Raw genomic sequence first — 13,223 nt, 5'->3', positions numbered from 1 at the left:
GCTTGAACTTATCTATCATTCAACCAGTAATCATACCCTTAGACATTATCCCAGAGATATGAAACTTCACAAAAACCCACAAACAAATATTCACAGCAACTATACTCATAAATAGCTCCAAATTGGAAATACTTAAATATTCTTTTTTTTGAGAAGTTTTTGCAATAGGGGATGTGTGCTTGCCAGAAAGAAAGAGACAGAGAGACAAAAGGCAAGAAATCATCACCCCTCCCCCTCAGGAAGGACGGCCACACCGCAATCCCTTCTCCATTAGCCTCTTGGGATCTTGGGCATGCACGCACACACGTCCGGTGTGAGTTTAAGCCACTGGGTCTGGGACTCGAACCAGGGTCAACTACATGAAAGTCCAGTGACACAGCCATTACGCCAACTGCTGGTCCCAATACACAAATATTCTTCAATGGATGAGTGGTTAAATAAACTGACACACCCTGGCACCAGCAGATGGTATAATGGTTACGTTGCTGGACTCCCACATAGTTGACCATGGTTTGAGTCCCAGATCTGGTGGCTTAAAACTCATGCAGGGCACATGTGCATGCATTCCCCAGATCTGGAGAGAAGAATAGAGGAGAAGGGATTTTAGAGTGGGCATACCACCTTGTGGGGAGGGGGGATTTTTTTACTTTCTGTCTCTCCAGCAAGCACATGTGCCCTATGGCAAAAATCTCTCTTAAAAAAATTAATAAAAATACAAGTTCTGGAGTTGAATATTATATCCCAGAATTTAATAGGAAAAATGGAACCAGAACAGAAGATAAAGTACATGAGACTGATAGGTTCATGCACCTACCATTTGAACAGAATCCTAACCTATTTCCTGGCTTTAAGAAAAGTTCTTTAGCATTTCTATGATTTAAATTAAAACTTTTTTTTTAATAGTACCATGTGAACTTACCATTGAAAGTAGTTAGATTATTTAAGAAATTGTGTGATCAATACAATGTGGGTGGAAAAGGAATGGAAGACAATTGTAGACACCAGAGACAGTGGGAGAAGAGGGTGGGAAAGGACAGAGGGTCAGAAAGAGGGGTAAAAATAATTCTAGGAACTATACATTTTTGATAATAATATGCATGATTAAGTCACTATGCAGTATATTCTGGATGGGAAATCACATTTTGTATGCTGTGATGATGCTTAGGAAAAGAATGTAAATTGAGTTACAAAAAAAAAAAAGTTTCAGAAAAAAAAAATCCATTCGATGACCACAGTAAGATATATAGCCCCAGCTAGGTCTACTTTATAGGATGTCTAAAGTTAGACTTGTGTTCATAGAAAAGTATATATCTGCTGTGTTTGCTATGAAAATATTTAGATTAATTAAGATCTTTAGTAATTCAATAAAATGTGTGGGAGGGAACAGTATAGAAAGTAAACATAGATACCAGAGACAGTGTGGGAAGAGAGTGGGAGATGGCAGAGGGTAAGAGATAGGGAATCAAGGATGGGGGAGGTAAAAGAAAAACAAACAGAAAACAAGAAATGGAAAATTATTTGTTGACAATAACATGTATGTTGATGTGCTTGATTGAGACAATATACAGTGTACTCTGGATGGAAAAATCTCATTTTGTATGCTGTAATGATGTACAGTGAATGAACATAAACAAATAAATTTAAAGAAAAAAATGAAAATAAATAATAAATAAATAAATAAAATAATACATCCTTACAATGAGACACTACTCATGAATAGAGAAGAAAAAACAGTGAATACATGCAACAATCTGAATTACACTGAGTAAAAAAAAAATTCAGTCTCAAAAAGGTTACATATTGTCTGATTTGATTTATGTAAAAAATTACAGAGATGGAGTAAAGATTAGTGGTTGCCAGGGAACGTGTCAGGGTTGGGCTGGGATGCAGATAGAGACGTTTTTCTTTCGGTGAGAGAGTATACCCACCAGAGACAAAGAGAAAGGAAAAAGCACACCCCTCCCCACCCCAGAGGCATGGTCACACTGCGATCTCTTCTCCACTTCTTCCTCCTCTTGGGGTTTTTGGTCATGTACCCATACACACCTGGCATGTTTCTCGAGCTGCCAAGTCCAGGACTCCAACTGCCCAGATGGCCACGTGGGATCTAGCCACCTTAATTATCAGGCCATGGGCTGGTGCCCCAAAAGATTTTTTTTAATGAATAGATGTAGATGGATTAGTCAGTAAATTAAATGTCGCCTTCCCATAGAGTACAAATAAAATAAACCTCTATCTTATATAGTAAAATTCCCAAGGGTATACGGACCTCAACAATTAGAAGAAAAAAATAAGTAAAAGGTTTTATTACATTAGGATAAAAAAAAAAAAAAACTGTCTTAAGATTTCTTAAAAAGCACAAACCATAAAGGAAAATTTTGGTAATTTGATCTTATTCATATTTTAGACCATGTATAACAAAAGACACCAGAAAACGAAGTTAAAAGACCAGCACAGTTTCTCTTAGATCACAACCAGCTGGAAAAGGCAAGAAAACGAATCATCCCTTAGAGTCCCAGAAAGGAAGGCAGCCCTGAAGACACCTTGATTTTAGCCCAGTGAGACTGGGACAGACTAGAACCCATGGAAATGCAAGGAACCACCCAATATCTGTGGTGATCCATTACAACAGCAATAAGGGATTACCCTGATGACTGACCTCTGTTGACTTCCAAGTGTTAATCTTGAGGGGCAGAGTTTCCTGAGACCCCACTGCTCCAGGAAGCGACTGGATGTCTGGGTACTGGTCTTGTTTCAGTACTGCCTTGGAAGCATTTTCTGTCAATAACATAAAGCTAAGATTTTACTTTGGCAAAAAACAGTAATGTTTTAAATTAGTTCACAATTTTTATGTTAATCACTTCTGAATATTCATGTTGCCTACTAAATATACATCATCTCCCAATGGTTACCTCTGAGTATAATTCACTTTAATACACCACTTTTAATAATTGACAAATTCAGACTGATACAAAAAACACAGCTTGGGTTGGCTCTGTGGTTATGTGGCTGGACTCAAGTGGCCAGCTGCGCAATTTGAGTCCCAGACCTGGTACCTTGAGAAACAAGCAGGGTGTGTGTGTGGGCACCCAAAATCCTGGAAGGAGAGTTAGAGAAGAAGGGATTGAGGGTTGGTCATTCCCCATGGGGCTTCCTCATTTCCTTCTCTGTCTCTCTTTGGAGCCATAGGTGCCCTCCAGCATAAATAAATAAACCAAAATAAAACATAAACTTAAAAATTAAAAAATAACCTAATTTCTAGCCTTTTCCCACATCAACAACTCTGTTATAGCTTTATTACTTGAAATATATATTTTTAAAATAAGGTATAATAGGACCAGCAGATGGCATAATGGTTATGTTGTTGGACTCCCATATAGTTAGCTGTGGTTCAAGTCCTGGACCTAATGGCTTTAAACTCATGCCAGGTGTGTGTGTGTATGCATGCCCAAAGTCCCAAGAGAAGAATGGAGGAGAAGGGACTGTTGTGTGGCCATCCCCCCAGGAGGATGATTTCTCATTTTCTGTCTGTCTCTGTCTCTCCGGCAGGCACATGCACCCATATAGCAAAAAGCTCTCTCAGGAAAATAAAAACATATAAGGTATAACAAAATAAAGTTTAAAAATGTGAAAGTTATTCAAATAAAAATTTAGCAAAGAATAACAATAATTATTCTACTTAATATTTAAAAGAACTTCATTACTATAGTGTGAATTTCATATGTTCTAAGAGAACCTAGTCAGAAACATACATGGAGTATTTGATTAGAAAATAAACTGTAGGAGTCAGCTGGTGGCATGGTGGTTAAGAGCACTTGACTCCCACATGGCCGACTGCGGTTTGAGTCCTGAACCTGATGGCTTGCTTTCTCACTTTCTCTCTCTCTCTGATTAAACTGGAAAATAATAATAAAGTTAAATAAAAAATAATTCTTTAAAAAAATTATAACAGTTTTTAAAAAAATAACATAAACGTTAAAGGAAAAATAAAAATACATCAATTAAAAACAGTGATATTTTTGCAGTCTTAATATCATTTTCTTTCTTACATTAGTTTCTATATATTAGTAACAATTCTAAAAAGCCTAACTCTGAAAATATTAGTAATAACTATACCTAAGCATATTATTGGCACAATAAGAAGTATAAGGGGAGTAAGCAGGTGGCAAGGTAGTTAAGGCACTGGACTTCCACACGGGTAATCAGTGTTCAAGTCCCAGACCTGGCAGTTTGAAATCACACTGGGTCCATGTACATGCATGCCCAAAATCCTGAGAGGAGAATGGAGGAGAAGGGATTGTGGCATGGCCATCACCCCTGTTAGGGTGATTTTTCATTTTCTCTCTCTTTATCTCTCTCTGGTAAATGCATGCGCTCTATAGCAAAAACCTAAAAAAATAAAAAATAAAAAAAATAAAGTGTAAGAAAACTACCTTCAAACCAGTGTATGTACACCACTGGGGTATGAAAAGGCTTTGAAGGGCTAGGTGGACAGTATTAAAGAATCAATTTCCAGATCCATGCCTTCCACATATATTCTTTCCCAAAACTGATCTGCTTGAGAATACAACTGCATCTAGCTAGTTTTCTCTCCCCCTGCCCTCTCCTAATCAACTTTTTTCTACTTTATAAAAGACATATCATCATCCATGGTGCATCTTTTCAAAGCCTAGGAACCTCTAAGGCACCAAGCTATAGTAAAAAATACTGGTATAGGGCAAGCCTCCCTTAATCAAGACATGAAAGACCCGCAGCAGAGTTTCAAAGTCCGTTCTGTCTCCTGCATTTCTTCCTATGGCAGAGCACAGCACAGCAACAGGGTACTGTGGTCCACACCAGGATGTTTAGTATTCATATCTATGATAGTATGGGGCAACGGGACAGTCGACACATTCCATTTAGTGTCCTTCTGCTTGTCTCAACTATCATCAAAGAAAACATCCTTCCGAAGAGAGAGTTCCCTGAGAGCAGAGCAAAGCAAGCACGAGGGCTGGGCATCCAGTGTCATCAGTGTCGCAGCTCATGACATGCCACATGCCTGAGCTACCCATCTCAGGAAAGAATTCAGGGGCGTGTATTAGAGTAATATTTATGATACATTTACTTAAAGAAACAAAGAAGTTTTCTGAAAAAAAAGTTAAAATTTGATTGGCTAGTTGTTTTGACACTGAGAGTTGGCTTCATTATATGGCAAATAGTCCCCAAAATCGAAAGAATCAAATGTATAGTTCAGAAGAGTTGATGAAAATATTTTTAAAGCACACAAAAAGATCACTTTCTCAAAAATTTATGTATTAACAGGTATATTGCAATTAGTAGTTTTATTTTTTCTCATACTTCTGGAGTATATTGGGTCAAAGTATAACAGGTTTAATGAACAGTTCTTTGATAAATTTTAGTAAAGATTTTTTGGCATCATTCCCAGGACCTGAGCGAATAAATTACTCCTAATGAATGTTTAACAAATCTTTTTCCAAGTAAGGTGCTTCCACTTCTTTGCTTCCAGTATTGATGATTTTTAGTCATGTTAACAGTAGACACGAAATAAAAAATATTTTTATAATAAATCACTGTATAATACTTGGCCTATTTGAAGGCCAATACTTTGAAGGAATTCACTGAATTGACATTACTATCATAAAGCACCTTCTATTCCCACCTACAATTTATGTGAATTAGTTTTCTCAGCATTTATATCTATAAAAATATAAAACAGAATTTATGATGAACTCTGCTTATATGGCAATAAGTAATATTCATATATGGTAAGTGAACAGTCCCATGTAACTTATCAAAGCATGTGTTTCCCATAAAACTATATTTTTTTCTAAGTATTTATTAAAAACTTATATTTATGCGATTTTGATTGCCTATGTACTAAAATTAATTGTAATAATAAGTTAATCTAGAAGGAATGTCTCCCCGTGTAAAACTTTTGGTCACAGAAAATGCATATAAAATAATTTCAATTTATATACATATTTGAGGTAGAAAAGACTTTCAAGCATAAAAGTAATTAATATTAGGATAAATTTCTGTGACAGATATGGAATAAAAATATGACCTCAGAGAGAAAATGGACTGATATAAAATTCCAAGAATTAAAAAAGACTACATGTATTTCTTTAAATGAATTACTATAGGTATCAATCACAATGGTAGTTAGATTCCTTTAGATACACTAAAAAGCCTGATAGGACAGTTTTGTTTGTTTTGTTTTTCTTTTGTCTTTAATGTTGATATTTAAATATGCCAGAATTACATCCTTTATAGTTATTTATACTTATAAAACTTCACATGTCAACTTTAAAATGCCTAAGTAGGCATATAACCTTTTAAAATCATCTTGGGGGACCAGCAGTTAGAGTAATGGCTAAGTTGCTGAACTCCCATGTAGTCAACTGCGGTTCAAGTCCTGGACCCAGTGGCTTAAACTCACGCTGAGCTCGTGTGCATGCATGCCAAAGATCCCAAGAGGAGAATGGAGAAGGGTTTGCGGTGTGGCCATCCCCCTGGGGGGTGATTTCTCACTTTCTGTCTTTCTGTCTCTCTGTAGAGTGCATGCGCCCTGTAGCAAAAACCTCTAAAAAAAATAAAAATAAATAGCTAAAAAGACAATAAAATCATCTTGGGATTAGGCAAGTAAAATATCCTGGAAAGCGATGGTATAAAAGTTTATAGCCTGAACAGAGAGGTAAGTCTAACATTCAGACTTATACTTACTTAATAATTATATATAAAACTTTCGTGAATTGTCTAATTTTAGGAATAAGCATTCATAGGAGGAAAAAACATGTGCACCACAGTAATGAGGAACAGCCTCAAAGAGAAAGCAGAATTTAGACAAGGCTTTATGGATGAGGATTCCGATAAATGTGGAGGAGAAAATTTATTTCAAGCAGGAATCAGTAATACCTTAATGAAGTCAGTAAGGTATTACTGACTCCTGCTTGAAGATGCCAGATCTCCTTCAAGATTTCTTGAAAAAATAACAAGAACTTTTCATTTATGGCTGCACCTTTTCATTTGGTTATGACTCCACATGAAACAGAATAGTTAAAATGGGCTCATATTGGGGGCCAGCAGAGCATAGCAGTTACATCACTGTTCCCATATAATAGACCACAGTTCAAGTCCCAGACCCAGTGGCTTGAAACTCACACCGGGCACATGTGTGTGCATATCTAAGAACCCAGAAGGAGAAGGGATTGTGGTGTGACCATCCTCCCTGAGTGATGATTTCTCACTTTCCTTCTCACTGTCTCTGTCTTTCTCTCCAGAGAGTGCACATGTCCTAAGGCAAAAACCTCTTTTAAAAAAAAAAAGGCTCATTTTGGACTTGGAGATTTTATAAATAATAATAGAAAACAGTGGTGCCTTAGGGCTTAGATCATTTATCTACTTTCATTAGATTTAATCAGGAACTATAATATCACTCCTTCAGCATTCAGTAACAAAATTATCTCTGAAATATAAACTTAAGTTTTAGATATAATTTAGAAGTAGATTCTAAAATTTCAGAAAGTCAGTTTTAAATTTTGAGAGAATCTGAAGAATACTAAGAATTATAAAATTTAAAATCACACATTTAGAGATACATTTTAGTCTAGAACAGCTAACGTATGATAAAGCTATCTTAATTTATCTTATGTGTCAAGAAGGAAAGCAGAATAGTGAGTCTATAGAAATTCTTTTTTAGAGCATCAGATAGCACAATACTGAAAGCAAAGTGTGCTTAATTAGATTAGATTAGGTGGTTACACATTTATTTCTGAATTTTCACAAGCAAATAGGAAGGGAGAATGGGCTTGTAGTTCCTTACTGGAAATAAAGTCCCTCTGGTATAAGCCATTTATCAAGTGAGCCTGTGAAGTCAGAAGCCAAGGAGATCAGTATGTGAACGAGAAACCTCACAGGAAAAAGTGAAGATGCTGCAGGAAATGATGCTGTTAGTCATCTGAGGATGAGCGCTTAGATATTAAGGCTGTAAGTACTTTGTAGAAACTATCTAGAGAGAAGCTGTAGATCTCGTTGCGCCTGTACCACTCAGATAATACCACAAAGCAGAACTGGTGAACTCTGTGATCGTTCTTAGATGAGATATCAAACTGACATTCAAATGATCAGACATTAGCAATCAATAGTATATTTTGGAATTGAAACATTCCATAAACTTAACACATTTCCAAACTGTTTCATTTATTATTTAAAATCTAATAAACATTGTTGCTATGGATTGAAAATGTCATTTTAGATCTAATTTAACAAAATTATTTTTCCTAAAAAATTTAAGGGTGCATGATATCAAACTGACATTCGAATGATCATACATTAACAATCAATAGTATATTTTGGAATTGAAACATTCCATAAACTTAACACATTTCCAAACTGTTTCATTTATTATTTAAAATCTAATAAACATTGTTGCTATGGATTGAAAATGTCATTTTAGATCTAATTTAACAAAATTATTTTTCCTAAAAAATTTAAGGGTGCATGTACTGGCTGGATATAGACAGAAACAGTCTATAAAGTGAGAAATCACACACCCTGTCCCCCTCCCCAGGGGATGGTCACACAGCAATCCCTTCTCCTCTCAGGATTTTGGGCATGCATGCACATGTGCCCAGTGTGAATTTGAAGCCACCAGGTCAGGACTCAAACCTCAGTTAGCCATGTGGGAGTCCAGTGCCTTCACCACATCACCTGCTGGCTCAATAAAATTAATTTTTAATAATAAATACATCATCACAGAAAATATGTGGAGGGCTAACAAAGAACTGATAAGATATAAAAGTGAAGTCTCATTAAGTTTACAACTAACTGTGGGAGTATTGTGAGTTTGAAACCCTGACTCTAATTTCATGGTATTGGAGCATAACTACACTTAACCATCTTCAAGTAATTTATATCTGTCCTATTTTTTATTTTAATTTTTCCAGTGAGTGTGTGCACTTACCAGAGAGAGACAGGAGAGAAAGATAGGAGGGAAATGAGAGAATACCTTATTAAAAAACACGCTTTTCTCTGGTAACCTTAAAATTCACCTTTCAAGAAAGATTTTCATTCTATCCCCATGTGGGGAACAGGTATGCCAAAATCCTTTCATCCTTCTTTTGGGACTCAGGGCACACACACACATGCCCAGCATGTTCCTCAAGTCACTCTAGTCCAGAACTTAAACCCCAGTTACCCATGTGGGGTCCAGCTGCCTTAACAACCATGCCACTGGCTGGCACTGGCCTATTTTATTTTAAAATTCTTACTTGTTATTATTATTTTAATTTGAACAGAGGGAAAGGAAGGATGAGAAAGCAAGTCGCCAGGTCTGGAAATCAAACCATGGCTGGTCATGTGGGAGTCCAGTGCCTTTTACCACCACACGACCTGCCAGCCCCCTGGCCTATTTTTTTAAATGTTTGTTATAATTTCAAACTTACAGAGAAGTTCCAAGAACAGTACAGAGAACTTCCATATAGTCTTTATCCAGACCCACTAGCTGTTAACATTTGCCTCATCTGCTTTATTCTCTATTTTCTTTCTCTATTTATACACATGTTATTATCCTAGATTTTTAAATGTAGGGGAAATGTCATTGTTGTAGATTGGCGTCTCCAGGAAACTGACTCTAAGACTCAGAGTTTCCCCATGGGAGACTCATGTGGAAGTGCTTTTAGAAACAGATCTGTGAGAAGGGAGGGAGGGAGGCAGGATGGGGCCAAGGGAGAAACTGAATTGTAATGTGATTACAAAAGAGGACACAGCAGATTACTTCAGATGCTTTGAAGCATGCTCTTCACAGTTGATCTGCCTTAAAGCAGGAGGGCTGGACCATATCCACAAGACATTGGATATGTGTTTCTTTAGGAAAGCGCATGGCCTTCAACAAAAAGGTTCTCTTCAGCTGTTGGGAATTCCCAGAGAAGGACTCAGTTGAGAGTCCTCCTAGCAGCTGAGGGAGGGAGTGACTTGATCTTGAAGTGAGGATCTGGGAGGCACATGACAGCATCCACTACAGACACATCTCTGTTTCTGCTTTATTGCTCTGCTTCTATTTCCTTTTGACATACTTCAGAAGGCCAGGAGATAGAATGTGAAAATCTTTCTTGAAAGGTGAATTTTAAGGTTACCAGAGAAAAGCATGTTTTTTAATAAGGTCAAAAGAGAAGAAGGATAAATAACAAGAAAGTAGAGAAATTTAAGCAATTTTTTTTATTAAATATGAAATAGAAAGATAAGAAAAAAGAAAGGACTAATTTTATTGCTGGAGATCTTAAAAAGGGAGTCAGGCAATTTTATTTCAGCATTTGCTAACGATGGCATAGAAAACTGGCATGTTGCCAGTAGTTCTTACTTAATAATGGGAACATGGGGCTGGCAGGCAGCATGGTGGTTAATGTACCTGACTCACACATGGCTGCAGTTTGTTCGAGTCCTGGACCTGGAGACTTGCTTTTTCACTTTCCCTCTGTCTCTCCTTTTCTCTGGTCAAATTAAACAAAATAATAATGATGAATAAAATTATTATTTACAAAAAATAAAGAGAAAAAAGAAAAATAATCAATTATGTTAAATGTTCAACTCCAGAAACAAGAAGAAATAAACAGTCACTATACAAGCAGGTTTTTTTTTTTTTTTTTTTAAGATTTATTGGGAACCAGCAGTTAGCGTAATGGCTATGTCACTGGACTCCCATGTAGTCGACCGCGGTTCGAGTCCCGGACCCGGTGGCTTAAAACTCACGCCGAGCGCATGTGCGTACGTGCCCAAGATACTGAGAGGAGAATGGAGGAGAAGGGATTGCGGCGTGACCATCCCCCCTGGGGGGTGATTTCTCGTTTTCTGTCTCTATGTCTCTCTCTGTCTGTCTGGCAAGCGCACGCGCCCAATAGTGAAAAACCTCTCCAAAAAAAAAAAAGAATTATTTATTTAATTTTATATATCATCATCATCATTATTATTATTTCAAATTTGCTATAGGTGCTCACCAGAAAGAGATGAGAGGAAAAAGAGAAAACCACCAAATCCAAGACTTGAACTGTGGTCTACCATGTGGGAGTCCAGTGCCCCAACCACCAAGCCACCTGCTGGCCCCTAAAAGCAGGTGGGTTTTTTTTTTTTTTCTTCAGAGAGTTTTTTTGCTATAAGGTGTGTACACTCACTGGAGAGAGAGAGACAGAAAGCCAGTAAGTCAGAAATCACCCCCTCCCAGGGGGAAATTGCCTTCTCCATTCTCCTCTTGGGATCTTGGGCATGCACTCACACAGGCCTGGACTGAGTTTTAAGCCACTGAGTCCGGGACTTGAACCATGGTGAACTATGTGGGAGTCCAGCAACATAACCATTACACAAACTGCTGGTCCCATAAAAGTGGGTTTTAATATTCAATGGCTAATGACTGGATTAAGATAGTGTGAAGATACTATTAAGATATAGTATAGAATTCCCATCATATGACGATTAATGTGTTTTTTTTTAAGTCAAAACTAACTGAAAATTTTTATGACAGCAAAATAATGTGGGTATAGATGAAACTGAACATGATTTTTAAAAGAAAAAGAATAAAAATAACTGGCCAAGAAAATAAACAAGATCTAAGACATCCCTTCTGCCCCAGAGTAATACTTATGACTTGACAGGATCCTGGGAGTTGTCGTCAATATCCACATTTCTAGAAAAGAGAACTGAAAAGACAATACTTTCTCCTTTATGGGTGAGGAGAGTTGCAAATAGCTAGAGAAAAAATAAATACATGTGTGGTAGTAAATAAAGATGCTGCCACTTCAATGACAGTGAAATCTGCAGTTTCACCATGAATTGGATGGATGTTCTTAAGCTCAAGGATATCTTCCCCACCCCATGGAAGAGGATATATATCCCAACTAGGTAGAAGGAGCAGGACTTTGTACAAGACTCAGAAATCAGAGCAGAGCCCAGGCACCCTAAAGATTACACATGGCCTCAGCCGAGATCTTCTATTCTTCTTACTGCAGCAAAGTGGGTAAGAAATAGTCCACAGACTGCAACTTAGTGGAGAAAACAAACTGGTCTGCCATGTTGACAGGGTCAAATCACTACGTGTATCTGAGCAAGTAGCAGCCAAAGTTTATTGTGCTATATCCATATTAGCCCATTTATTTCTCATAGCGACTTTAGAGTAGAGACTACACTACTCCATTTTACAGAAGACAACATTGCAACATACAAGTTTAAGGTGGCCAATCCACATCCAGAGACTTTCCTAATACATAGGGCTTGGACATTCCCACCATTCAGGGCTGGCTAAAGCTGATCCAGAGTGGATCATGGTATCAGGACTCTATTGGGAGTGTTGTCTCTCTGTCTCCATCTCTCCTTTTGTTTTTCTTGCTCATGAAGAAATAGACTGAAAAAAAAAAAACATCTACTGCTAAAGTTACAGTAATCAAAACAGTGTGTTTATTGGCACAAAAACAAACATTTAGATCAAAGGAACAAAATAGAGAATCCATAAATAAAACCATGCACTTATGATCAACTGATCTTCAACAAAGGTCCCAAGAACACACGATGGAGAAAGAACAATCTTATAAATGAGAGAATAATAATAAGGATATTCACAGCTGATTCATTGAACCTTTTATCTTATCCCATATACAGAAATCAGCTTGAAATGGATTAAAGACTTAAATGTAAGACTTGAAACTGCAAAGCTACTGGAAGAAAACAAAGGGAAAAAAAGCTTCTTGACACTGGTCTGGGCAATGATTTTTTGTAAATAACTCCAAAAGCGCAAGTAGCAAAAGAATTATTTTAATTTAATAAAGATTTTTTTATATATTATAGTCCATTATGTATATATATAATGTATAAAAATACTATAATATATAAAAATACATATATATATTTAATATAGTATAAAGTTTTTTTTGAAAGTTTTCTATAGCTACTATGACAAATTACCACAAATTTAGGCTTAAAAAAATTTATCATCTCATAGTACTAAAGGTCAGAAACCCAGAGAGCCCAGCCCAGACAGATTCTCTGCTTCTGGGTCTCCACCAAGTTGGATTCCTATCGGAGACTCTGAGGAAGAATCTACTCCAAGCTCATTCAGGTTGTTAGAAGAATTCAGCTCCTTGTACATGTAGGGCTGAGTTCCCTATTTCCTTGCAGGCTGACAACCAGAGGCCACTCTCAGCTTCTAGGGGCCACTTGCATTTCTATCACTCTATCAAGCC

General features: G+C 37.0%; 1 protein-coding gene across 1 annotated transcript in view; it reads right to left on the bottom strand.

Annotated features, from left to right (window-relative positions):
• The window catches only part of ENTHD1 (ENTH domain containing 1), a 120,011-nt gene that overhangs the window by 64,723 nt on the left and 42,065 nt on the right, over positions 1 to 13,223 (bottom strand). Inside the window, exon 4 of the mRNA XM_006150754.2 lies at positions 2,660 to 2,778. Coding sequence (XP_006150816.1) covers positions 2,660 to 2,778 — 119 coding nt within the window. The remainder of the gene's footprint in view (positions 1 to 2,659; positions 2,779 to 13,223) is intronic.

Source organism: Tupaia chinensis, unplaced genomic scaffold (genome assembly GCF_000334495.1).
Source record: "Tupaia chinensis unplaced genomic scaffold, TupChi_1.0 Scaffold000294_5, whole genome shotgun sequence".
Taxonomy (NCBI): Eukaryota; Metazoa; Chordata; class Mammalia; order Scandentia; family Tupaiidae; genus Tupaia; species Tupaia belangeri.
Note: the sequence above shows the minus strand (reverse complement) of the source record. Positions and strands in the feature narration are given on the sequence as shown.